General features: G+C 37.5%; 1 protein-coding gene across 1 annotated transcript; it reads right to left on the reverse strand.

Moving 5' to 3' along the window:
- On the reverse strand, positions 1-26,585 carry LOC139713690 (epithelial sodium channel subunit alpha-like; the record flags this gene model as incomplete). The annotated part of the gene is made up of 14 exons (XM_071625396.1): positions 1-324; positions 2,203-2,278; positions 6,951-7,023; positions 13,526-13,736; positions 14,448-14,611; positions 14,857-14,972; positions 15,964-16,126; positions 16,707-16,892; positions 19,322-19,417; positions 20,563-20,658; positions 21,800-21,895; positions 23,396-23,572; positions 24,996-25,198; positions 26,413-26,585. Coding segments are annotated over 14 exons (2,154 nt in total), but the record flags the coding sequence as incomplete, so codon positions are not given.
- Between the last annotated feature and the right edge of the window lie 577 nt (positions 26,586-27,162).

The raw sequence follows: 27,162 nt of genomic DNA on the forward strand, positions 1-27,162 counted from the left end.
TCAAAGGGCGAAAGCTATTGTGCCTCGAGCATAAAGCACGACAAGGCAGACTACCGCAGCGATGATCAATAGGAGAACCGCCACGATCAGCGAGATCAGCACGCGGCGACAATTGTCGCGCTTAGATTGGTCCTCGTCAGCGGCGGTGTCGGCGCGTGGACTCTCCTTCGCCTCTTCTGCCGGCGATGTGGGATGTCGGCGGATTCTCTTGGCGAGGATTTGCAAGATGCAGCCAAAGAGAAGAATGATCTCGCCAATGGACATGAATGACATGCCGATATAGAGACCAAGGATACCGCCCAAGTTACCCAACAGACTGGCAATCTGGGAAGGGGTAGGCGTTAAAAAGTGATAATGAGATTGATGATAATCCAACAGGTAAAATACAAAGTGTTTAACCTCAGAGAGCTAGTCGTAGTCTGTGTAACATTTCCAGAAGAAATTATGCGGTAAAGACTGTGTCAACGAAGCACAGAAATTAACAGACAAAAAGAGTAATACGTGCAGTAGTATCAAGGATTGAACGAACCCTTATATAGAAAGGAGGTATAAGATGATTCTCACGGTATAAATGTAAAAATAGAATAGGCAAAACAACAACAACAAAATACCGGCCAAACTTACGAGATGCATCTCATCTTTGATAGCTCCCTCGCTAACATTTCTGATGAATTAATCAATACAAAAGGCCACAATACCAGATGAATGGAAGGATATTATGCTCGTGATACTCAAATTTACAAGTGAACCTGCAGAGATGATATCGGTAATTAGACCTACTTCTGTTACCCCGTTTCGTGCCAAGATCATAGAGAAAGTTGCTTACGACCTACTTCAGACTTCTTTGATTGATACCCACATTTTTACAAATAAATAGTTTGGCTTTTGTCCAAAGCACTCTACCCAAATATGCATTGCTAAATGTAAAAGAAAAAAGAAATGGTTTGATACTATTGTGCCTGTAGACATTGTTGGGTAATAATCAGTTGTTTAAAGGTTTTTTTTTTTTTTTTGCCATTGTACATTAACTCACAAACGCAATGTATATGTGTCTTTGCTTAAAATGCTATGATAAGATGGTTTAAAACTATCGTTCGTCGAACCGGACACAATCTAAGTGGTTTCGTTTCAGATGAGCTATATAAGTATAAACTGTATGCGGTACCACAGGGATCCCTGATTGAACCTGTCCTCTTTTCCCTTATAACAACTATGTGAATAAATTGCCTTCTTTTGTCAAGCATAGTGAACTGTCACTATTCGTAGATGACACGTTATCTTTATTTTGCTTTGCAAAGAAACCCGAGGACATTGCCAAAGGATTAAGTGAAGATCTTGTTTCGGTATCGCACTGATAATTGTGTAAAAGAAAAAAAAATGTGAACTTATACTTCTTCGCACACCATCACGTCTGCAGATATCGAATGAATTCTAGGACTGTGAACGTACTTACTGATAATGATGTTCAAAACAAGAGAATAAACATTAACATGTTAATATCTAAGAGTAATAGATAAGAATCTGTTCCTACCCTATGGAAACCAGCTCTGCTGATCATGGTGTTCCACCCCATGATGTGGAATTAAATTCAATTCGATTCAATTCAATCCAATCCAATTCATTTAAATTCAATTCCATTCAATTTAGTTCAAATCAATTCAATTCAATTCAATTCAATTCAATTCAATTCAATTCAATTCAATTCAATTCAATTCAGTGCTTTCAAGCTACTCTACAGTTGGTCTTCACCATAAAGGCAAAAATAGAAAAGGAGATGAAGAAATTACCCTCCATATCTCACAGAATAAACAATTTGTTATTACAATGTAATAAAAATCCTAAGCTCATGCTTTTCTTCTTAAGAGATCGGAAAATTTACGATCCTCCTGTTAGCCATAAATTATTCCGTAACCTTAACAACTGAAGATCCAATATGCGACGGATATACTTCTATAGAGTTTATAACATAAAGAATATTAAATGAATAACCTATGAAAGTAGTTGGCACATGAGGCCATGACATCATCATTTTATTTTGCATATTTGTGTATTATATGTGGCAGAGGACTCAGTTAGAAGATTTCTTGACTTCTGTCTTGTCTGTTCTGTATAATCCCACTTCTCTGTTTTACTAAAATCAAACTGGAATACGGGGTAAACTTTCGTTACGAGAAGAGAGTACGGTCTCTATGAAACACTCACCGAATTAGTAGCGACTTGTAAGTTAAGTTCGTAGTTGAGCTCCTCGAAGTATATAATAAGGTTGACAAGGTTCTTCCTGTAACAAAAAGAATATCTAATTGATCAAAATGTATTTAAAAGATACACACATACACATCCACTTGTTTGTCTGTTTCCTTTAGCAGACAATCGCAACACCATTCTTTCATTCAAGGTGCGAACAAAATGCTATTTTTTGCCTCTAGACTTGCTATTTGAAATGTTTTTCTACCTTTCTTATTTTTGTTCATTTATGTTGCCTTGTTGATTTTCCTAGATATATAGAACACGTCGTGTTCTCATTGCCATTTGTTCACTTGATAATATTATAGTAGCATTGTAATGGTAAGCTTGTGTCTATTATAGTTATAATTTTTGTCTTCTTTCAATTCAATTCAATTGAATTGAAATGAGATTTTATTCCCGAAGCACATTTTTGTTGGTACAAGTTCTAGGAAAAATGTACAATGTATTACAACAATACTTATATGTTTACATACACATGAAACTAATTATTGTTGAAACTAAGTATTTTGTTATTTGAAAAGAGCGGCCAACGTAAAAATATAGAAATGTGGGCCACTTTGCCAAAAGGTCGGTATTGAAGCGTGTAGTTTTTATTTTGATCCTCCTTGCATTTCAATGTAGTATTCATTTTCTATTTCATTTAATCAGTAAAATCAATGAATGAATAAAGAAAGAAAATGATTTAAAAATCACGGAAATCATGATTTGTGAAAGTCACCTCGTACGCGTGCTGCATACACATTTAGGCCTACCCTTTTCCTTTTTTTTAACTTGTGGGGGAAGAGGGTATGTCTAGACGTCCATTTACAGCAATCTCCATGCCACGAAAAAAAAAATTCTTCCACAATTACTGGTGATGACCATTGAATACAATGATTTTGTTGGATTGTCTTGTTACAGTAATAAGATATTTCAATGAAATGTTATACAAAGGTGTTGCCTATTAAAACCAGAAAGCATTCAAGGTGTGAAACAAACAAGTGTCAGATTGCAGAAACAAATTTCTTGAATGTGATGCTAAATATGCTTTTTCTGTATCAACTGGAACATTACCTGGACAGTTCTATGTTGTTCAGAGTTCTGGCAGCTTTCTTGTTAATTTCTGTCAGCTGGTCCGCTAGATGTTCCTGGAGAGCGCGCGTGTGTGTGTGTGTGTGCGTGTGTGTGTGTGTGTGTGTGTGTGTGAGTGTGTGTGAGTGTACGAGGATGATAGTTTGTGTGTGTGAAAGTGGAGGAGGAAAACGAAGAAAAATATTACCTTTCATTATTCCACACTATCAACATACACGTGTAGTTTGTCTTTCAAAAAAAAAAATCAAAACTGTATAGAAAATGTAAATGAATTGATTTGTCTAGACTTGATTTGATTTCATTTTATGTGTGTTTTTTTAAATACTATCATCATCAAACATTCATGAATCGAAAAACTTATTATTAGATGATCGATGAAATACAATTTTCTGAATAGAAATGCTAAAATAATAATCTGAAACGATTTATTCAGCGCACAGAAAAAGGATTATTATCTAGCGTAATTTCTGGTAATATTTTCCCAGGCCTTATCTTATCAGACGTAATCGAATCAAAATTACACAGTGTTATCTAGTATCCATGCAGAAGAACAAAATAATGGATATCAAAACGACTTCATCATTACATTGACAGCGTGACCACTTCTTAAAAGAACTGTCGGGGTCTTGTGGGTGATGAACAATAATAATCCCCTATGATAATTATTACAGGCTTGTATACTCACCTCATACCTTTCCGCCGGCCAGAGTGCTGCAAATGCATTCGGGCGATACATAATCTCACTATTGAAATACACAGGTTCAAGAGAAATATTAGGCAGTAAGTACAGGTTTTGTCAACGGTGCGCGTAGATGAGGTAACAATGATCACTATTACCATGGTTAACTCTGTTCTTCTAACGCAAAACCTGCTCTCAATGTAGTCTTTTTATTCTTACCCGATTAAGTGCAATTCCCGATTAACCGACAGTCTCTACCATCATCACTAATCATCATGCCATTGGTAACTGGCATTGCCAACGGCCAACATTAGTGACTTAGTCTCTTTAACGATGACTGCGAATCTTTTTTTTTTTCCAGCGCGGAATCGAAGATGTGGGACTATGCCAGTAAGCAAATAATCAACGTAGATGATGGGACAAACTATCACTTCCGAGGCGATCTGGATGTAGCTATCTTTCCGAAGCGCAGCTGAGGAAAGATAGCGTGCACATTCAGACTGCCGAGGAAAGTGTTAGCTTGTCTCATTGCCTGAAACCAAAAGTTGATTACAGTTTGTATTTGCTTTATATTCCACATCTAGTATCCAAGATATTCCAATTTTATTCCACACCTCAACCCGTTTTAGCTGTCTTTAGGTCTCTCCTTAGGGCTTAGGCGCTAGGCTACGTAGTTTACTTTAGACGTATGCGCGTAGATAACAAAACAATGAATTTGGTCCGCGCACCACGCGGCACCAAAATAAAAGTGTGTTGCACTGGGTGATTTCAAGTTCGGTGCTAGTGCTAGTGCTAGTGCTATCTCAGCACTAGCACCGGCGATAAAACCGAACTTGAAATCACGTCGGTGTTGGGAGGTGACCTCAAAATTATGACGTATTTCCGGTTGCTGGTGCTGGGCTCGGTGTTGAATGTCGTCTGCTGAGTCGAGCTCCGCCGTTTGTGTTAGCGATTTACGTTCTTTTTCCCAATTGACTAACACTAGTCCCCAGGGATTATCATTTCGTCATTTCAAGTTCGGTGCTGGTGTTAGCGTTGCCGTTCGAGACCCGCATTCCCTTCCATAATAAGATGCACGTTTTACGTGCAAAGTCTATGCTAATGCAGTGGTCGCCCATCACGTAACGTACAGGAACACTCTCGACATGGCTATGTAAATCTGAGCTTAGGAACAAAATTAAGGTAATTGTGATTTCAAGAAGCAATTAAATTTGTGGTATTTTAATCACTCTTCCTCATTTTGTGTCCAAAACTAAGCAGTCATGGCGGCATCTTTTAATATTTTGACTTTTATCACGCGCGATAATTTTTTTTCGTCGCACAATTCTCGCGGGTTGCACGGTGGTGCTATGCTAGCACCTCGGTGTTGGGATCGATAATTTTGATCGGTATCGCTTCGTTAATATGACCGCCGGTGTTGGAGCTCGATTTAACGCAGTTATTTGGGAGCTAGCACTAGAGACCAGCACTAGCACCGAACTTGAAATCACCGTGTACTATATATCAAGTGACCTAGTTAAATGATAGTCCACAGTGCAACGCACTTTTATTTCGCACGTACTCATCTCGCGTATAAAAGACTGTATGGACTGAAGAGATCAGCGAAACTAAAGGGATTTATTCCACATACTAAGATTCTTGCTATAGGATTGGTCAAGAGCAGATCACGTGATAAAGCGTAGTTTTGTCCATCACATCACCTGGGAAGAAAAGTTCGTTACACTCTATGATGATAGTCATTTTGTTTCGCTGATCTCTTACCCCACACAGTCTTAACGCGTGAAATAACTTACAATTTTGAGTACGCGCGAAATAAAAGTGCGATGCACTGTGGTCTATCATTTTGACATGGGACAAATGATAGACCACAGTGCAACGCTCTTTTATTTCGTGCCACGCGCGGGGCGCGGAGCAAATTCTTTGTTTTGTCATCTACGCGCATACGTCTAAAGTAAACTTCATACGTAGCCTAAGCCCTGAGGATACCTAAAGACAGCTAAAACGGTTTCAGATGTGGAATAAAATGGGAATATCTAGGACCCTAGATGTGGAATATAAAGCAAATAATCAACTTTTAGTTTCAGGCAATGAGACAATCACTATCACTTCCTCGGCGATCTGAATATGTACGCTATATAGTTTGTCCCATCACCTTCACCAACGTAAATTATTTGCTTACTATCAACATAGAGTGTAACGAACATTTCTTCTCATGTGATGTGATGGGCAAAACTACGCTTTATCACGTGATAAGCTCATAACCAATCCTATAGCAAGATTCTTAGTATGTGGAATATAATAACTATAGTAATTATAATGATGTTTCCTTCACTGCACATGTCATGTAGTCCCTCTATTAATTCTACCAACAGAAGTATCAAAATTAATTTCGTATGATCATTATCGTTCCCATAATGGTTGCCACGTTATACATGTCTGAAAATGGCTCGAGTCCCAAGACGTTATGAGAGACGTTTCAGGAATATAACTTTATTGCAATATCATTGTTATATACGACTATCAGCGATGAACACGAAGTCTTACACTACACTACTGCTACTACTATATTGCTATATACTACTACTACTACGTTGTAGTATTACTATTTCATACACCTCTGATGTTGATAATAATGGTAATAATTAAAATGATATTAATGATAATGACGATGTTACGGATTTACAGGATTTTTTTATATGAGATTGTATATTTCAGAATACTTGAAACATGCCGAGAGCAACGCAGTGATTCGCGATAAGTGTAACATGTGTTATAATTCCGATAATTAACTATAAACTGTATTCTTCTGTGACAATCTCCTTCTTGCGTTATGCCAAAGTCTGTCTAGAACGGCAACGCTCAACAATGGAACAATTTATTCTGACAAAACTTCTCATACACTCCCTTCTAAGTCGACAGCTATTTTATTTCTAAGCTCCATGCATCATCATACCTGCAAGAGATCGGGCAGGCGCATCCCAGGGTGTTTGTTTCGTAGAGATACAAGACCAGCTGCAGGCACCGTTCTGCAACAAGAAATCATGCATTTGGAATATGTAAGGCACCTACAGTATTATCATTATTACTGTATTATATATGCGTGAATTATGTGCACCCTAACTGCTACGTTATAGGCGTTCGAATGTTTACTTTAATATTTTCCTCATTCTATCTCCATTCTTGCTTTTTCTTGAGACACCAATTCTATAAATGCTTGTAGGTTCTTTTAAAGGGATCATATAGTTTTGGTTGAGACCTAATTTCGGGTTTCTATACTGTAAAAACATCGGTGTTAGATTTAACACCACGAGTGTTAAATCTAACACCGATCAAACTTCAATAAAGGACCACACCCACAGGTGTTGAAAATGCACTGTGATGGTGTTGAAAAGTGTTCACCTGACACTTCGTGGTGTTAATTTGACACTGTACCTGGTGTTATTTTGACACTGTACTGGTGTTAATTCAAAAATGACACCACATGGTGTTGATTTGATATTTGTTGGTGTTAATATCAATGGTTTAACACCCGTCCAGCTTCAATAAGAGACCACACCAGCTGGTGTTACTTTGGTGTAAATTCATTTTCACATTTTTTCAAAAATCTAGTATTTTAATGTAAAATTCTTGATCGTCTTGTTTAAATAAAAAATCAACAAGAAGTTCAGTTATTAAGAAACTCTTCAAAAACAGTTTAAATTTGGAAATGACACCCGGAGGTGTTAATTTAACACCATAAATGAGCACCGAAAATTTAACACCAGCTCGGTGTTCACTATTTAACACCGGATTTTTTGCAGTGTAACATTTTTTGGTGAGATAATGAGAAACCTTGTATAAAATATGAAAGAGCATGTAATTCTATGCGGAATTCAACGTTTATTTGATGAAAATTGGTTTTGAAATGGCTGAGATATCCAAAAAAAAAAAGAGCAATTCCGATAAAGTGTGGAACCCACACTTTATTACGATCTAACATCTAACTACTGAACGCCGTAATGTATAGACGTGTGTGAAGTACCGCTCCGCCGAACATATACTTTACAATAGACCAGCAATCTATGTCACAAAATGCCTGCAAACGACCGACCCAAACGGGCCACTACTACGAACAAAGCCGGCGATAGCCCGTGTACTGCAGCGAAGAAACAGCATGATGATCCTGCTGTAAACGGAGCTGATGATGTCGAGCTGACTGAAACTATTCAGGCTGCAGTGGAAAACCTGCTATCTGACTCGGATTTTATCACCAAGCTCGTCAACGCTCTGAAACACAAGCTGCTAAATGAGGTCCAGGCTACCATATGTGAGGAAGTTCAGCGATCTCTGCAATTCAACATTGAAAGCCGCGATGAAAAAATGGCGTCCCTGGAAGCGGCCGTGCGTGATCTGGAAACCGCCATGGATGAGGCAGAACAATATTCCAGGAGAAACTGCCTCATCTTTGCTGGAATACAGGAGAAGGCGGACGAAAACACCGATACCATCATCAAAACGATATGCCAGGAGGATCTCGGAATCGAACTACGTGACGATGACATCGACCGTTCTCATCGATTAGGACCCCTCCTCGAACAGCCGTCGTCTGCCGCCACCTCGACCTCGAACACCTCGACCTCGAACAAGGGAAGGAAATCGCAGCCAAGGAACGTCATCATCAAATTCGCAAATTATCGCGTGAGAGAAAAGGTCTACCAAGCGCGATTCAACCTCAGGAAGCAATCTTCGAAGCACAAAACCGTCTTCATCAACGAGAACTTGACGAAACGACGATCAAAACTCTTCTGGAAAATCAAGCGAGACCAGACAAAGAAAGATTGTAAACTATGGACGCAAGACGGTAAAATCATCGTGAAATCACCCAGAGGCGAACGATTCACCATCACCAAAGACCGCGATCTCGAGAGACTCAACTCCCGGTTGTAAGAACTTGAGATATGACTTAACCATATCACCTTTCTATCTTGATTTTGTTTTTATCATTTGCCTATTTCATGTAGTTACCACGACTTTTGCCTGTGATATATGTCGTTGTTAATTTGTAATGGTATTTAAGTATCCATGCGTATGTTGTCTGCTGCCTGTCAAATCAAACCAAAAAGCATTGTTGTGTACAGAGTGTAATGAATGGGTTCACATTTCTTGTGCGAGTGTGACATCTGATCAGTACAACTCATCCGAAAAATTTCTACATTGGAAGTGTCCCAAATGTATTCTAAAAGTGTTACCATTCTACGATACGTCTGATCAAGTTAATGCCAAACTTGAATCTGTGAAAAAACCTGATGTCATTTTACAAAATTCAAAGTTTCCATCTTGTAAAGGAATGAAAATAGCACATTTAAACATAAGAAGTCTTCGAAACAATCACTCACGAATTATCTATGTTCTTAAGGAACAACCAGTATGATATTCTTTCACTTTCAGAAACATGGCTTAATGATGAGATTGGTTCAAATATGTTATCCATTGAAGGCTATAAATGTGAAAGAAAAGATAGAGACCAACACGGAGGTGGTGTAGCATGTTATATTAAAGATAACGTATCATATGTGAGAAAATATAACATAAAAACCAACGATATTGAATTAATGTGGGTTGAGATTCAGTTTTCAAACTCGCCATCAGTTTTACTTGGAATTGTGTACAGGAAACCTAGCTGCACTAATACCTTTTTTGAGTTACTGGAAGCCCAAGTAGACTGTGCTTCCTTGCATTATTCTAAGATCTTTCTTGTTGGTGACTTTAATTGTAACATGCTAACAAAAAATCCTCTTTCAAAGAAAGTCAACGAACTTTGTAACTCTTTACAATTCTCCCAGCTAATTGATGTTCCCACCCGCGTAACTCCAACCAGTTCATCCTTAATAGATCTTATCCTAGCCACGGATTCAATGGGTTCTTTGAATTCTGGAGTTCAGTCAGTGGGATTTAGTGATCACTCTCTTGTGTATGTAACTATGAAAGCGTCCATTCCCAAGTACACGCCCCAAATCTCTACCTTTCGCTCTTTCAGACGTTTTGACAAGAGTCTCTTCTTACAAGATTTGGCAGCAATCAATTGGGATTGCTTTTTTTCAGAGTCGCAGGACGTTGACGAAATGTGGGGCAAGTTCAAATCGAACTTTGTTACACTAAGTAACAAACATGCTCCCTTCACTACGGTACGAAAGAAACAGAATGGATCTCCGTGGATTAACGATGATTATTTACATTTAGCAAGAGAAAGAAATTATAATAAAAAGAAATTTTTTTCAAACGAGAAATGTTTTATATTGGGAGGGATTTATATACTTTAGGAATAAAGCAAATAAGTTAAATAAAAAACTTCGTAGGAAATATTATAAAGAACAATTTGAACAGACAAATGATATGGGTAGAACATGGAAATTGATGAAAAAATTATTACCAAATAAAACCTCATCAGCTTCTGATCAGAAAGTCATTATTGATGGAAAACATTGTCATGATAAAGATAGAATAGCTGATGAATTAAATAAAATGTTTAATAATGTTGGTATGAATATGTGTAATAACGATAATTTTGGTATTAATGATATGCATACATTGCAACCAACTGTAAGTATGTTTAAATTTACTGATATCAGTGTACAGTTTGTTGAAAAGGAATTGATATGTATTGATTGTTCAAAGGCTGGTGGCCTAAATGATTTGCATCCTAAACTACTCAAGATTGCCGCACCTTACATTGCTGGCCCACTAACCGTCCTTTTTAATCGATCGCTTTCATCAGGAAAATTTCCCAGTGACTTTAAAGTTGCTAAAATAATACCAATTCCAAAAACCGGACAATCATCAGAACTTTCAAATTTTCGACCAATCTCGCTGTTACCATTAATATCGAAAATATTAGAGAAAGCTATTCATGAACAAATTTACAAATATTTAATCGACAATTCTTTATTATCTGAACGGCAGTCCGGTTTTCGGCCAAGCATTCAACCTCAACATGTCTGACAGACATTAGTGACTTTATCTTAGACAATATGGATGCTGGCTACGTCACAGGGGCAATTTTTTTTAGATCTGAAAAAAGCCTTCGATATTATATCTCATTCTTTTTTATTACAGAAATTGTCTTTCTATGGTATTCAGGATATGGAGCTAGAATGGTTTACATCATACCTGACCGACAGAACTCAATGTGTATTTTATGATGGAGCACTGAGCAGTTTTCTCAAAGTTAAATCAGGCGTACCACAAGGGTCAATACTTGGACCGCTTCTGTTTTGTTTGAATATAAATGACTTGTGCAACATTGATTATAATCAATCAAAAGTATCTTTATACGCAGATGATACGGCCATTTTTGTGAAAGGGAAAAATGCAAATGCTGTTCAAATTACATTACAGAATAATTTTGATTTGATGTGTAATTGGTTTAATATAAACAAAATACAAGTTAATGTTAATAAGACTAAATTGATGCTGTTTGGATCAAAGAAACGCATTAATAAATGTCAACTTAGTATTTGTTACCAAGGTCAGAGCGCGTGTCTGGTCTAAAATACGTAGGTGTATATTTTGACGAAAACCTTAACTGGTCACCACATATTTCCCAAATCATAAGCAAAATCTCTCGAGCTATATCATGTATAAGGAGGATCCGAAAATTCTTACCCAAATATATGTTGATACAGTTATATTATTCCCTGATCTTATCTCACATAGATTACTGTGCAGTGGTATGGGGGAATTGCACGAAAGGTAATACAGTAATTGTATATTAAAGTTACAAAGGCTTCAAAACAAATACGCAAGACTAATTCTGAAGACTGATTATACTACTCCAAAAGCTGTTTTACTAAACTCATTGAAATGGCAGTCTGTAAATGGGAGATTGAAATACCAGTATTGTGTTACAGTTTTTAAAATCTTGAACGATTTAGCCCCTCCGTACTTAAACCCTTTAGTCGAAAGACGCCCTGTGTTGTATTATACCAGACACGCCCTCAATAATCCACTATTCATTCCGCACCCGCGTACTGACTATAAGAAACGCTCCTTTTCGTACATAGCATGCTCTTTATACAACAATCTACCAAGTACTGTACAAACGTGTCCATCACTGTCAACATTCAAAAGGCAGATTAGATTAATGTTTTAGTAAGTTTATTTGGCAGTAGTGTACATTGTAACATGTTAATGAAACGCATTATTTGTTATTATGGATCTACTAAAGACAGATGTGTCTGTGTCCGTATGCATGTGTGTGTGTGTGTGTGTGTGTGCGTCTGCGTGTCTGTGTGTCTGCGTGTGTGCATGATGTGCATGCGCGCATGAGTATATGCGCTTGTGTGTATATGTAAGGTTTTGACTATGTCTATTTCCTTAATCCTTTGTATTTTGAATTGTCATTTGTTGTATTATCTTCTATTTCCCTGTATAATTTTTATCATAATATGCAAAATGAATCTGTACAATTACAGGGCTCTCTTGAAAAGCAGGCCTCTGGCTTGAATGAGACTTACCCTGTATTTTTAAAGAAAACGTGAATAAATAAATAATAATAAAATCGCTTTGTTTTACTTTGTTTTTGGATGTTTCAGTGATTCCAAACCCAAATTTCATCAAATAAACTTTGAATTCCTCTTATAATGGTATGCTCTGTACTATATCATAAGTGTTTTCTTGGTATCTCGCAAAAAGTTAAAAGCCCAATTCTCATCTCCACCAATACTGTACCATCCCTTTAAGGACTTCTCTTACAGGAAGTAATAACATTCAGTTGGTTGCACAGACACTATAATGTGTTTCGTTTCCGGAATTTAATGTTGAACGTCACTATCTTTTTGGGATTATTAGGATGTATTTGCTGGCTTCGAAACTAGAAACCTTTACTCGTTAATTTTTATTATAATTATTTCAGGACGATTACTCATTAATGTGCCAAACTTCAATGCGTTAATTTTGTGGCATATTGTGTTTGAAGTGAAAGTGGAGAGAAATATTTTGTGTTTAACCTCGGTCGAGTCATTGAAAGATGTTTTGGGAAAGACAAGAAGTTCGAATGAGAAAAAAAAAAATGTACAAATGTGCTTGACCACTTTGAAAAAGCTGTTGAACGAATAACAAATTTGAATAGACGACAAGGAATTCAAATGATGATTTACCAAGCCTATCAGAACTATCGTGAATTTGAATCCTTTTCCCGCTTACTGTGTGGCAAGAATAAAAAATTGAGCTGGAAAATACATACTTTTATTATTGATATTATTATGATAAATCAGATAATGATGGTGATGATGATGATGATGATTACTACTACTACTACGTACTACTACTACTACTACTATCACCACCACCACTACCACCACTATTATTATTATTATTATTATCATTATTATTATCATTATTATTATTATTATCATTATTATTATTATTATTATTATTATTATTATTATTATTATTACTATTATTATTATTATTATTATTATATAAAATGTGGCTTGAGTTATGATCCACTGACGGGGGACTGATAGACCAAATCATGATAAAGCCGTATACCTTGTGTCGAGTTGAGGGAGGTACACTGGGTCGTGTTGATGAGTCTGATGTCTGTGATGCACTTACAGCGATCCAAGAGAGCCCTCTGAAGACACATTTTATAACACGCTCTGTCGCTGTAAGAAAACTCGGCCATCTCCGTGAAGTTAGTGTTCGACCCGTCTCTGGTGCACGGGAAGCCATATCGACCCCCGAGTCTCGTGACGTTGACCTGGAAAATGTCATATACAATATGATAATATACTATGAATATTATACAGTATGCATAGATACAATACAATATAAGAGAAAGACAAGCAAAACGGAATAAAACGAAACTGCATGCCTTGTTTAAACATTTCAGCTTACAGACCTCATTGGTTTTTTTCTTATATTCAGTAAATTTGTATCATAAACTGCATAATTATCAAGGAATCCCAAGACCATTCTACTCAAAGCGAATTCTTGTTACATTACTTTGCGTTTGTTAAAGATATAAGCATTTGATCATTATCATGACATCTATCATAATATTTATTATTATATATATACAATTATTATATATACACATATAATGTGTGTGTATTTGTTTATATGATATAGTGTACACAGTTACATAATCATCTCGTCTACTTAGCCTTTGATAACTAGTAAAATTGATCATCTGAGAAACTGTAGCAATGGAATATATGTTAAATGTCTATATCGTGATGTTTAGCTAGAGAACTAATGAGAGCCTCGAAATTTAGTCTAGACTTCAGTCCACCTCGTTAAAAATCACATAAAGCAAATCCAGTGAGGCTATGACGTCATCAACTTGATAGCCGTTCAATAATCCTAATCCCAGCTAAAACAACCAAACAAATCGGTTTTTTTTTTTCAAACCGTAGAATATCTTATTCTAATATGATTTGATGTGAACTTCGACAAGTAAGAAACGTACCTCTCTCAGACTGATGGAAGTCTTTTGTCCCGTAGACACTGTTATACCGTCGTCTTCTGGAAACGGCTGCACTGTGGGCGGGTGAATGGAGACTTTCACGCCAGAATCCGTGGACAGCAAGCCAACATACTCAGGCTGCTCCACGAACAATGTGAGATGGAGTCCTTTTAAAGATGAGAAAGCGAACAAGCAAGCAAATAAACAAAAAACAAACAAACAAACAAACAAACAGAAATCGGGAGTCAGAGCCGAACTCGAAGCATGCACATAGTAATTTTTTTACAGATCATATTATTGTTTATGTCACATTCACCCTTGTTCATTTTGCTTTCTTTGTGTTGAATAAATGCAATGTTAATAGTACTCTTTATAGTGTTTTCTCTGTAAAAAAAAAATACAGTTAACTCACCATACTGCGCGCCAGTTCTGCCCGTATATCTCGCTACCTTGGCTTTGTCTGCGGGGTTCGCGCCATTAAATGTAAAACAGTTGCCATAGTCTCCGTGCTGCCACATGGTAAAATTTCTGGGGTTTATGGATGAACGATTACAAACCAAAAGGCGATTAATGCTGATACAGATATCATTGCAAGCGTCATATTCTTAGTTTACGGTTCCATTACCTTTTTTTTTTACAAGCCAGGGTAGAAATACTCATTCAAAAGAAAACTTAAAAAGGGATAAAGAATATTTTGCCTTATCATGTGTTGCGAATGTTTGGAGTCTCATGTTTGTCCCTTTGGTCACGATGGCAGCATGCGGTAGAAAACACAACCTACCAACTACTCAACATGAATGTGTCTTGTCATCTACAGCCCCATAAAATGATGATTTCAGTCGTAAAGTTGTAATCTATATGAGCTCCCTCGTGGAGACTTTATGAGCTCCTTTGCGGAGACGTCCATTATGAGCTCCCACGTGGAGAAGTTATGAGCAGCTCCCTCGTGGAGACATCATGGTATATTAATATTCTTGTTCAATATCTCTAAGATTTATTATTTTTGTTTTACGTTAGTATTGTCTGGGGCAAATCATTTGCTGTATAAGGCCCCAATTTTTTGTTCTCCCTCTCTTCTTTTTTTTTTTAACACACACAGTTGTAATTATCTTCCATCTTATCGAAATCTTGAATTCAAAGTACATGTTGAGTACACGTACAAGCAACCTCATTACAATCCCCCATGTTGATATCATTAATAGTGAACCGAACGCCTCTCTGTTTTTCTTCTTTCCGATTCATTTTGGTTTTATGAGACTTTCCCAGATAGAATCAGGCATTATAGAGTGGCAATAAGAAAGGAAGGGCGTACCGAATAGAAAGAAGAAAAAAGAAGAAGGAAGCCAAAAGAAGTTGTAGAAAGTCAGTGAAGACGAAGAATCAAAAGAGAAAAAGGAAAAAATAAACAAAGGAACAAACAATTTCCTTGAATGGTCACACCTCAATCAATTCGCTAGTAACTATTTTCTACCAGTAGACAAACGAGTACAAAGAGCAACCGAGCCATTACAGTCCCTACTTGTAGCTGCAGTTACGTCTATCGAAGGAGCACTGTAGGATGAGGTCCTCGGGCTGATGGCCGTATTCCCGCAGCTCCTCCAGTGATGGGTTCAACAAACTTCGCACGTCATAGAAATCGGGGTCACGTGACTGCTCGACAATCGCCTCCCAGTCGCTGCTTCCTTTGGATAAAATCATATCATATACAGATTCTAGAGGTGCAGCGAAAAGAAGACTGGTAAATTGAAACACGTACTGGCGCTTTATTCAGCATGGTAGAGAAAGATACATCACTAAACCCACACGGGCAGTTTGCATATACAGTCATTTGACAGTAGTTCGCAGTGAAGAGTACACTACTTTTTCAAACTCGGCAATGGAGCGTCTTTTTAATGGGAAGCTCGTCTGCGCACTGCAATTTTAGAAAGAAAATTGATCAAAACTATCTTATCTCGCTTAATGTACTTTAGAAAGAGAAAGTTTATAGTTGAATATGGACATATATTACATTTATGTCTTACTCTTCATTACAGGTAAAGACGTTTGCTCATTTGGGTTTTCTTTCGTTTTCTAGCTATTTTGAGTTTGATAAGCGTGAGCGATTAATTCACTGGTAACGGATATAATATATATATCCACTCTTTGCTGGTCGAGAAAGAAAGAAACAAAGACTGGCCAATTAAAAAAAAAAAATAGACAAACACATTGCAACGAAACGATCAATCCAAGTATCATGATATGTAAGAATTTAAATGACCTCACCCTGTACACCCTGCCAGTCGTAGTTGTAGAAGTCAAATTGCGAGCTGTCCCACCAACTCTGAAAAAAGGAGAAGGTTTCATACTGGCTGCTTGACACGCTTGAGGAGGACGAATCATCCTGCGACTCGGGTGGTGGTGACGGAGACGATTCACCTTGAGTGGCTGAGGAAGTCTGGGCTGATGTCGCTGTTCACGTGGAAATACAAAACAGGACGAAATACGAGGGAATGCAAGACAAGTTGTGTTTGGTGGCTTTGGGCTTCATGACACAATCAAACAAACAAACAAACAAACAAACAAACAAACAAACAAACAAACAAATCCCGTCTAAACCGGTATGAGAAGAGTGGATTCATTCGAAGAGGACTTTGTGTTTCATAACGTTTTATGGGGATAAACTGTAACGTTATCATGAGGCGTGTAATACAGATAGAACATTCCCCTGTTAATATACCCCACAGCATGCCTGACCTTAGGGATGTGTATGAAATTCTTGCATATTTGAGTCAGATAAGCCAGCTCGGAATTAGCTCATGGGCACATTGGTACGAATGACCTTTCTTCTTTTTTTTTCCTCAGTCGGTTATGGGCACTTCACTCGTTTTTTAGAAAGACATAATGCATAAGTTGTGCTTTAAAGAATGTTTTAGCGATTTGTGTCCAGCGGAAATGGCGCTCTAAAAATATCAACTATCATCATTATCATTATTATTATTTTTATTATGTATGGGATTCATCAATCCTGTTCAAACAAAGAATGGACTTGCGTAGACCAGATGTCCAGAATGATCCGTCAATTAACATTAGGAAAGCATCCGTTTCATTATTTTGCACTAAATGTATTAACAATCTCTTTCTATTGATATTGCAAAATACCACTTTTGCTGTCAGGTGGATGTGCTGGCAAGTAGCATTTATATGGATTACATGAACAATCATCACATCACAGATGATTCTCTCAGTGAATTTAAAAATCAACGTGACTCTTGGTACAAATGACCTTTTTTACTACTCATGCCCAAAGTGGATCTCCGAACTGGTTTATTTGACTCACTAGCGCAGAAAGGGTTAACCAGCTAAGTTATGGTTACTTGTTTGTAACTAAATCCTTATTGGTCTTGTATTACAGATTCCTTTGCGTCTATTACCTGTTTAGCATGCCATCCTCTGGTAACGTTTCGGGCGCCATAAGCAGTCGACACAGAATTTATTTATAATAATTATCTTACAGGTGTCATCGGTAGGCATCGCGACGGATTTTCAGATGTTCTATGGATAGCCTCATCCCCATGCTTTACATGCGCAAGTCGAGATCAGAAAACAGCTCTGGGATTAGATCAGCCGAGGAGGGCAGTAGAGGGAATGGAGTTGGGGTTTCATCTACACAGCGGTAACACTTAAATACGATAGTACATCAAAACAGAATAGAGTCATGTTTACTGATAATATGTACCAAAGAAGCCCACTCTCCCAGCATGGATACAGCTTTAAAGAGACTTTAACATGGTCATATTACTACATAAGGAGGCACTCGAACTGTAGGAGACAACTTTAATTGTTGTGTCTCCTTAACGTTTTCAACTATCTCTAATCCCATTCAATCGAATGCTTTACTGCTGACATTGCTTAGTACACAATAGTTTTCTACCACTGTCTCAATACAGCTGGATCCAGTGTTATGCATGGTTATAAAACATTGATATTGATATGAGTGAGTTATTGTGTATTATAAAATGGGTTCAAGAATGTATCCAATAGGAAGCGCTGAAATGAGTCACGTGTGCTTTGGTTATTTTAGTCCCATTGCACTGCGTGTTAAATCCTATTGCCGATCGTCTGTGCGCGCGGCGGCTCCTTCGAATTGCATGCATACGCGCTGTCAATCCTGTAAAGAACTTCTAATTCGGGCTGCCGGTCGGGCGGCCTTTCTTCCTTGTGCGTAACAGTATGTGTGGCGTACGTATACTCTTATCTTACGTACAGTAGACCAAGCGTTGTGGGACCGGACGCGTACATGGCGTCACTTTGAAGGGCAAACCCAACGATTTAGCAGGTTAATTCTCACGCCGTTTTCAGAGTATGTTGTCTAGTAGGCCTACATGAGGAGTCTATATCGAGTCTTTAAGGTAAAGGGTGCATATTCTATGTGAAATAAGTAAGTTTTCATGCGGGAACTTGAGTGTCCGGAACCCAACCCCCATCATACTTATATTATGTGCGGGATTTCCGAGTGCGACGTGCGTAAATGTTTGGGACGAACATCTTCGGACATCTTGACCCACAAAGGTACGTGAAAAATGCTGTTAGTTTTCGAATTTTCGACCCATTTTATAAAACAAATGATGCACAGGATTATTTCGTGGCGTTAGTGGAGGCGTAGCTCACTCTCGGGTATTTACAATGTAGTGGAACATGCACTCGGCTTCGCCTCGTGCATGTTTCACAATTGTAAATACCCTCGAGTGCGCTACACCTCCACTAACGCACTCTATCCTGTGCATCATTTGTATATGAAAGTATGTAGGTATATAAACGGAAAAGCTAGAGCATCCGTTCTTGATGAGGAGAAGAATATGAGTCTTACAGGTTGATATCCCCTCCACCTTGATGGTTACCTGGTGGGCCCGAGGCAGACACAGTGGGAGACTCGTCTCCTCTTATCTCCTGGTTGTACTGGCTGCTGAACCAATCGGAATAATCATAGTTCGTACCTAAAATGATGGGAAGAGAGAGATGAACAGGGGAATGCTGAAAACGTGAATGAAAACGATAGCTATAATAAACATTCATTCATTCATTCATTCATTCATTCATTCATCCATCCATCCATTCATTCATTCATTCATTCATTCAATCATACGATCATTATTCATTCATGTCATTTCTTGTTATTTCTAACGTCAGTCAAAGACTGTGTGTAACAAAGCAAACAGATTACAATTTAAATGCGAGGACAAAATCCTTAAATATGACTATTATGAAATCACACAGCTTCATAGATATATGCATTAGATATATAAAAACAAAATCAAATGATTTTCTTTTTAGACATGAGAAGACAGGTACATGTAGGTCTAAAACCCTCTTGTGTCATAACATGACATTATAAACATAGACAAATATCTGGAACTCGATAAGACTTATCCCTTATTTCCCCTAACATTCCCATGTAAATTTTGTATACATAAAATGCATTCAAAAATTCTTGTACTAGAAACTTATAGACCTGCTAGGTTCGGAGAGTGAAACATTAGCAAAATGATTAGCATACTGCAAATTTGGGAGTGTTGTCCGTTTCTTTGTTTAAATCAGTACAGCACTTACTTTAAAAAAATAATCTATATAGTACATCATCAGTCGAAGAAAGTATCAGTAGTCGTATAGAAATAGTAGTAGTAGTATCAGTTGTAGTAGTGATGAGTGTCCGGAACCCAACCCCCATCATACTTATATTATGTGCGGGATTTCCGAGTGCGACGTGCGTAAATGTTTGGGACGAACATCTTCGGACATCTTGACCCACAAAGGTACGTGAAAAATGCTGTTAGTTTTCGAATTTTCGACCCATTTTATAAAACAAATGATGCACAGGATTATTTCGTGGCGTTAGTGGAGATGCAGCTCACTCTCGGGTATTTACAATGTAGTGGAACATGCACTCGGCTTCGCCTCGTGCATGTTTCACAATTGTAAATACCCTCGAGTGCGCTACACCTCCACTAACGCACTCTATCCTGTGCATCATTTGTATATGAAAGTATGTAGGTATATAAACGGAAAAGCTAGAGCATCCGTTCTTGATGAGGAGAAGAATATGAGTCTTACAGGTTGATATCCCCTCCACCTTGATGGTTACCTGGTGGGCCCGAGGAAGACACAGTGGGAGACTCGTCTCCTCTTATCTCCTGGTTGTACTGGCTGCTGAACCAATCGGAATAATCATAGTTCGTACCTAAAATGATGGGAAGAGAGAGATGAACAGGGGAATGCTGAAAACGTGAATGAAAACGATAGCTATAATAAACATTCATTCATTCATTCATTCATTCATTCATCCATCCATCCATTCATTCATTCATTCATTCATTCAATCATACGATCATTATTCATTCATGTCATTTCTTGTTATTTCTAACGTCAGTCAAAGACTGTGTGTAACAAAGCAAACAGATTACAATTTAAATGCGAGGACAAAATCCTTAAATATGACTATTATGAAATCACACAGCTTCATAGATATATGCATTAGATATATAAAAACAAAATCAAATGATTTTCTTTTTAGACATGAGAAGACAGGTACATGTAGGTCTAAAACCCTCTTGTGTCATAACATGACATTATAAACATAGACAAATATCTGGAACTCGATAAGACTTATCCCTTATTTCCCCTAACATTCCCATGTAAATTTTGTATACATAAAATGCATTCAAAAATTCTTGTACTAGAAACTTATAGACCTGCTAGGTTCGGAGAGTGAAACATAAGCAAAATGATTAGCATACTGCAAATTTGGGAGTGTTGTCCGTTTCTTTGTTTAAATCAGTACAGCACTTACTTTAAAAAAATAATCTATATAGTACATCATCAGTCGAAGAAAGTATCAGTAGTCGTATAGAAATAGTAGTAGTAGTATTAGTTGTAGTAGTGATGAGTGTCCGGAACCCAACCCCCATCATACTTATATTATGTGCGGGATTTCCGAGTGCGACGTGCGTAAATGTTTGGGACGAACATCTTCGGACATCTTGACCCACAAAGGTACGTGAAAAATGCTGTTAGTTTTCGAATTTTCGACCCATTTTATAAAACAAATGATGCACAGGATTATTTCGTGGCGTTAGTGGAGATGCAGCTCACTCTCGGGTATTTACAATGTAGTGGAACATGCACTCGGCTTCGCCTCGTGCATGTTTCACAATTGTAAATACCCTCGAGTGCGCTACACCTCCACTAACGCACTCTATCCTGTGCATCATTTGTATATGAAAGTATGTAGGTATATAAACGGAAAAGCTAGAGCATCCGTTCTTGATGAGGAGAAGAATATGAGTCTTACAGGTTGATATCCCCTCCACCTTGATGGTTACCTGGTGGGCCCGAGGAAGACACAGTGGGAGACTCGTCTCCTCTTATCTCCGGGTTGTACTGGCTGCTGAACCAATCGGAATAATCATAGTTCGTACCTAAAATGATGGGAAGAGAGAGATGAACAGGGGAATGCTGAAAACGTGAATGAAAACGATAGCTATAATAAACATTCATTCATTCATTCATTCATTCATTCATTCATCCATCCATCCATTCATTCATTCATTCATTCATTCATTCAATCATACGATCATTATTCATTCATGTCATTTCTTGTTATTTCTAACGTCAGTCAAAGACTGTGTGTAACAAAGCAAACAGATTACAATTTAAATGCGAGGACAAAATCCTTAAATATGACTATTATGAAATCACACAGCTTCATAGATATATGCATTAGATATATAAAAACAAAATCAAATGATTTTCTTTTTAGACATGAGAAGACAGGTACATGTAGGTCTAAAACCCTCTTGTGTCATAACATGACATTATAAACATAGACAAATATCTGGAACTCGATAAGACTTATCCCTTATTTCCCCTAACATTCCCATGTAAATTTTGTATACATAAAATGCATTCAAAAATTCTTGTACTAGAAACTTATAGACCTGCTAGGTTCGGAGAGTGAAACATTAGCAAAATGATTAGCATACTGCAAATTTGGGAGTGTTGTCCGTTTCTTTGTTTAAATCAGTACAGCACTTACTTTAAAAAAATAATCTATATAGTACATCATCAGTCGAAGAAAGTATCAGTAGTCGTATAGAAATAGTAGTAGTATTAGTTGTAGTAGTGATGGTAGTAGAAGTGGTCGTATAGTAAATGACTGTGATTATATTAAAACATGATAAGTAGTGATTTTTATAGAAAAAGTGGTAGTAGTGATAGCGCCATTGGTATATTAGTGGATGTATAATCGTAGTATAAGTATTATTCATTCTTGTGTAGATATAAAGTTGTAAAAAGGAAATCAGTAGTAGGTACATTAGAAGCAAAAGTAGAATTATCTTTATTAATAGTAGTAACATACAGTGATGTCGATGTCAAAAGCAGTTTACTAACCCTTGAATTACCATTTTCGTATTTTTTTTTTTGCCAGCGGTTTGGGGGGGGGGGGGGGGGGGGGGGGGGGGGCACGTGCCCCCGTGCGACCCCCCCCCCCCCCCCCCCCCCGTAGTCATACAGCCCATGAGTTCTACACTAGGTAATCAGCCCACGAGTTCGACAAATACAACACGGGGATTAATGTGTCGGTCTCGCGGGCCTTGTTAGCTTAGTGTCGAACTAATGGGCTGTATGACTCGTGAGCTATATAATTCATTGGTTGTATGATTTATGATCTGTATGACTCGTGGGCTGTATGACTCGTGCAGTGTCGGATCCAGAGGGGGGCGCAACCGGCGCACGCCCCCCCCTTTATTTCTCGTCAAGAACAAAAGAAATAAAAAGAAAAAAATGAAATGAAACCCGGAAGTGCCACCAGAAATATTAGTCACGCCCCCCCCCCCCTTTACAGAATTCCTGGATCCGCCCCTGCTCGTGGGTGTCGGTCTCATGACGTGCACCCCATCCACCCCTGTAAGACTCACTAGTGGATGATTCGTCCAGCTTGAGAAGTCCCTGAAACCTCGTGTTGATCAGCTTGGATCTCCTCATCATGTTCACGTTACAGAGGGTAATGGCGGGAAACTGGAGGGCCGCTGAAGTAATGATGTCTGTTCTAGTGGTGTATGGGAAGCTCAGGTAGTCGGCGATAAGTGTTTCACCTGGATCGGAAAATAGACAAGTATTTTGTCTTTATTTTTCATTGTCTTCCCTCTCCTAAATGGAGCAGGAAACAAAAACCTTGTTCGTCATAAATGACATCATCTCGTAACCCGTCCATTCTCACATAACACATCTTTTTGTGCAATGTCGCTGTATATTTTATTTCATTTGCAAAGTTTTTTGATAATTTGTCATGAGGTAGAGTTGAAGATATATACATACTTTTTTTTAATACTTGGAGCCATTTCTTAATCCAAATTGTTTGTTGAGGTTACTTAATTTATCAATTTCCACCTGAATCTTACAAGTGGTAACAGAATTTGGAAGATATACAATTTTTTTCAAACTTTAAGCTTATTGAATTAAAGTATCTGTTCTTTACTTCGAGTAAACAATAAACGACAATGCTTCATAATACTTATCATTTTTTTTTCTATCCATCAAAATCATCAAATTTCATTATTTCGGTGACCCGAAAAAAATAAAGAAATGATAAAGATATAAATAATTAAAAAAAATCGAAGTAGTAGAACTAACCATAGATATCATGTGAATAACTGGCAAGTACGAGGAAAATGTTTTAAAGACCACCACTGTTCCTATGATTTATAAACAATCAGATTTGGGAATTAAAAGATTTGATACAACATCAAGGTAATGATAACACCATGACAGTATCAAATTGGCAGGTATGATACAGGGCTCGTTTCTGCTAGTTCAAATTTACTTGAATAGTCTCTATATGCAATAAATATTAAGAACGAGGAATACACTTCTTTTTTTTTGACGACTTCGCTGATTCATTTATGAAATTATCATACTCAATACAAGGGTATATCCTCTTCTATAGACATATAAGTTTGGTAGTAAAAATCAATGAATAATTTCACCGATTTTTTTTTTTTTTTGTAGAATAGATTTAAGTTTGGCCATGAAAACTGGCAGCCATCATGGAAATACAGGAAATTCATTTTTAAAGCATCCGGCAATTTGTTCTAACTCGAGTTAGTAAAATTGATTATTAGCTTATAAATAAAGCATTAGCCTGTTTGAGTGAATAATTTCCATATTTACGTTAATACAGGTCTTCCAGGCAAAATTCATTAGATTTGCATTCAAATAAACGAGAAGGCGTTCAAATTCAAGTGATTTTCGTCAGCGCTCTGATCTCAAGAAGATGAAGAAAATAAAAATCAGGATTTATTTTCTTCATCTTCTTCCTCATCTTCTCCTATAACACTTTTCTGTAATCTTCTTATGCAAATTTTCTAAATCTTGTTCTTCATGAACCCTATCTGTTGGTAATTTAATTTAACAAGCAAATTAGACAGACATAGTATATTCAAATTTGTACTTTTACATTTCTGAATGGTAACTATTAGTCAATCAACCTCATAAATCTTGACTAGTAAAACAGCATACTTTGCCAGAGAAACACGCCAAGGCAAACCAAGAAGGACAATGTCCAGAAAATCTTCTCGATGATGGATCTAGCACTGTAGATATTCGGTATCCCGTGGGCGGTGGTCGTGGTGGCGAACTCTGACAAGAGAGCCGTGACGGTGCTTGGAGACCTGGACTCCACGTCAGAACTACGTGACCCGACTTCGATGTCGTCGTCTTTGCTGAGTGATTAATGAGATCGAGCGAAAACACTAAACTTAGTTTTCCGTGGACCCTATAGGGTTCATGGTTATTCCGAAATAACTACAAGGCCACGGCAGGTTTATATATGCAGGGCAGTATATAACATTCGCATATTTGAAATAATACAATTCTGATGATGATAACAGTGATACCTGTAATAATAATGCTAAAAACTATAATGCCCTATTCCTGAAAAAGAAAAGATCAATTTTACTTGTGATTTTCATAACATGATACATAATGATTACATCTGTAACCTATTCGTTATCACGACTTTTGAAATCCATGATAACAATGCTAAAAACATTGATGGAGTTATGCCAATTATATAAATACTTTTTGAATTATAATACTTGCTTCTCAAGTGGTGTAAAAATAAATGGGAAATAATACCAGGCTACTAACACCACCTCTACCACATCTCCATTTAATTATCATCATCTGGATGTTTTGTGATGTATTATATAATCTTTGAAACAACTTGAGACGTATGAATTTCAAGTTGACTGCATAAAAACGAACAAGATTTCAGGGTTCATGCGTTTAGAAATAAATAATGATATTCGTTGCAAACATACGCACAAATCAACAGGCGACGATTTTATCACCTAGAAACATGATAAAAATCACGTTTTTGATCGATAACATAGAAAATGCGATGCCTTACCCCTAAATGTAGACCATTGTTGACAGGATCTATAACTTTCATGAAAAGGATATCACTTTTCGTAATCTAAATGAATATTGTTGCGTGGACAGTTGATAGGTACATAGATCACATTTAGAGTTTGATTGCAAAAGGAGATAACTCCATTCTTGTTGATTTCACATATTTACATGGAAGCTGTTAAAAGCAAAAAAAAAAAAATTGATATCAAACTTTCAAAACATTATTTGTCGTGTAGCAAGTGAGGTATTATTGTAAATGTTTTATTTTGCTCTATTTGATGATGGTATTACTTGTAAATGTGAAAAAAATCTCTTAGCGTATTTTGCGATCAAACTCTTAACTTTAATGCTTTCTTATTTCTGTATTTTTGTTCATCTGGGTTCACTCTGTCTGACTATAAGCCAAATAACGGCCACAAGATACCCAATTCCGATCCTGCGGTGAAAAGGCGAGAAGTTGAGACATTAGTCTTCTCGATTTCTTGGGTGAGAGAAGACTCGAAGACGGGGTCATGTATCTCACATTTTTGTCTTATCGGACCCGAGATAATGAGAAGATGCCGAGCAGACAACTCGGACCTCTCGCCGTCTCCCACCCGAAGTGGACGAGACGCCGCGGCGTGGAAGTCTCTCCAATGCTCTCAGCGGCACTTTAAGCTTCGGTAGTCTGCTGCTGTCTGTAAAGCTCAGTATATGCTTAAAACAGGGAATTCAAGGTTCTTATGTTGTTGGGTTGCGTAAATTCCTGAACAAGATGTTTTACAGGCCATTCCTTTTTTATCAATCTATACGATTAAATCTGTACGATTTGGTCTTTACGATTCGGGGTTATCTTACTGAACGGCTAATGTTTGCAAACGTAAGGAATTCTCGGTTTCGTCAGGGTTCCTAAAGAGTTGCAATCAAATTCCTAAACTGATCCAATCAAATTCTCAAACGGTTTTCATTATGTCAAACAATTTTTTCTTGAGGCGAGGTAATTTTGAAGGGTGCTGTTCGTTATTCCGAAGGTTCGCTATTCCGAAGGTTCGTTATTCCGAAGGGTCGTTAATCCGAAACACACAAATTCCCTATACCTAGAGGCTGGTTATTCCGAAAATGAAAAAGGGTTCGTTAATCCGAACATTTGTGGCGTTATTCCGAAGGTTCGTTATTCCGAAGATTTGTTAATTCTAAAATGAAATTCGGAATAATGAACCTTCGGAATAACAAATCTTCGGACTAAAGAGCCTTCGGAATAACGAACCTTCGAAATAACGAGCTGTAACCATTT

This window comes from Diadema antillarum, unplaced genomic scaffold (assembly GCF_040938485.1).
Source record: "Diadema antillarum isolate AM-2024a unplaced genomic scaffold, OU_Dant_1.0 seq00002032_RagTag, whole genome shotgun sequence".
Classification (NCBI taxonomy): domain Eukaryota; kingdom Metazoa; phylum Echinodermata; class Echinoidea; order Diadematoida; family Diadematidae; genus Diadema; species Diadema antillarum.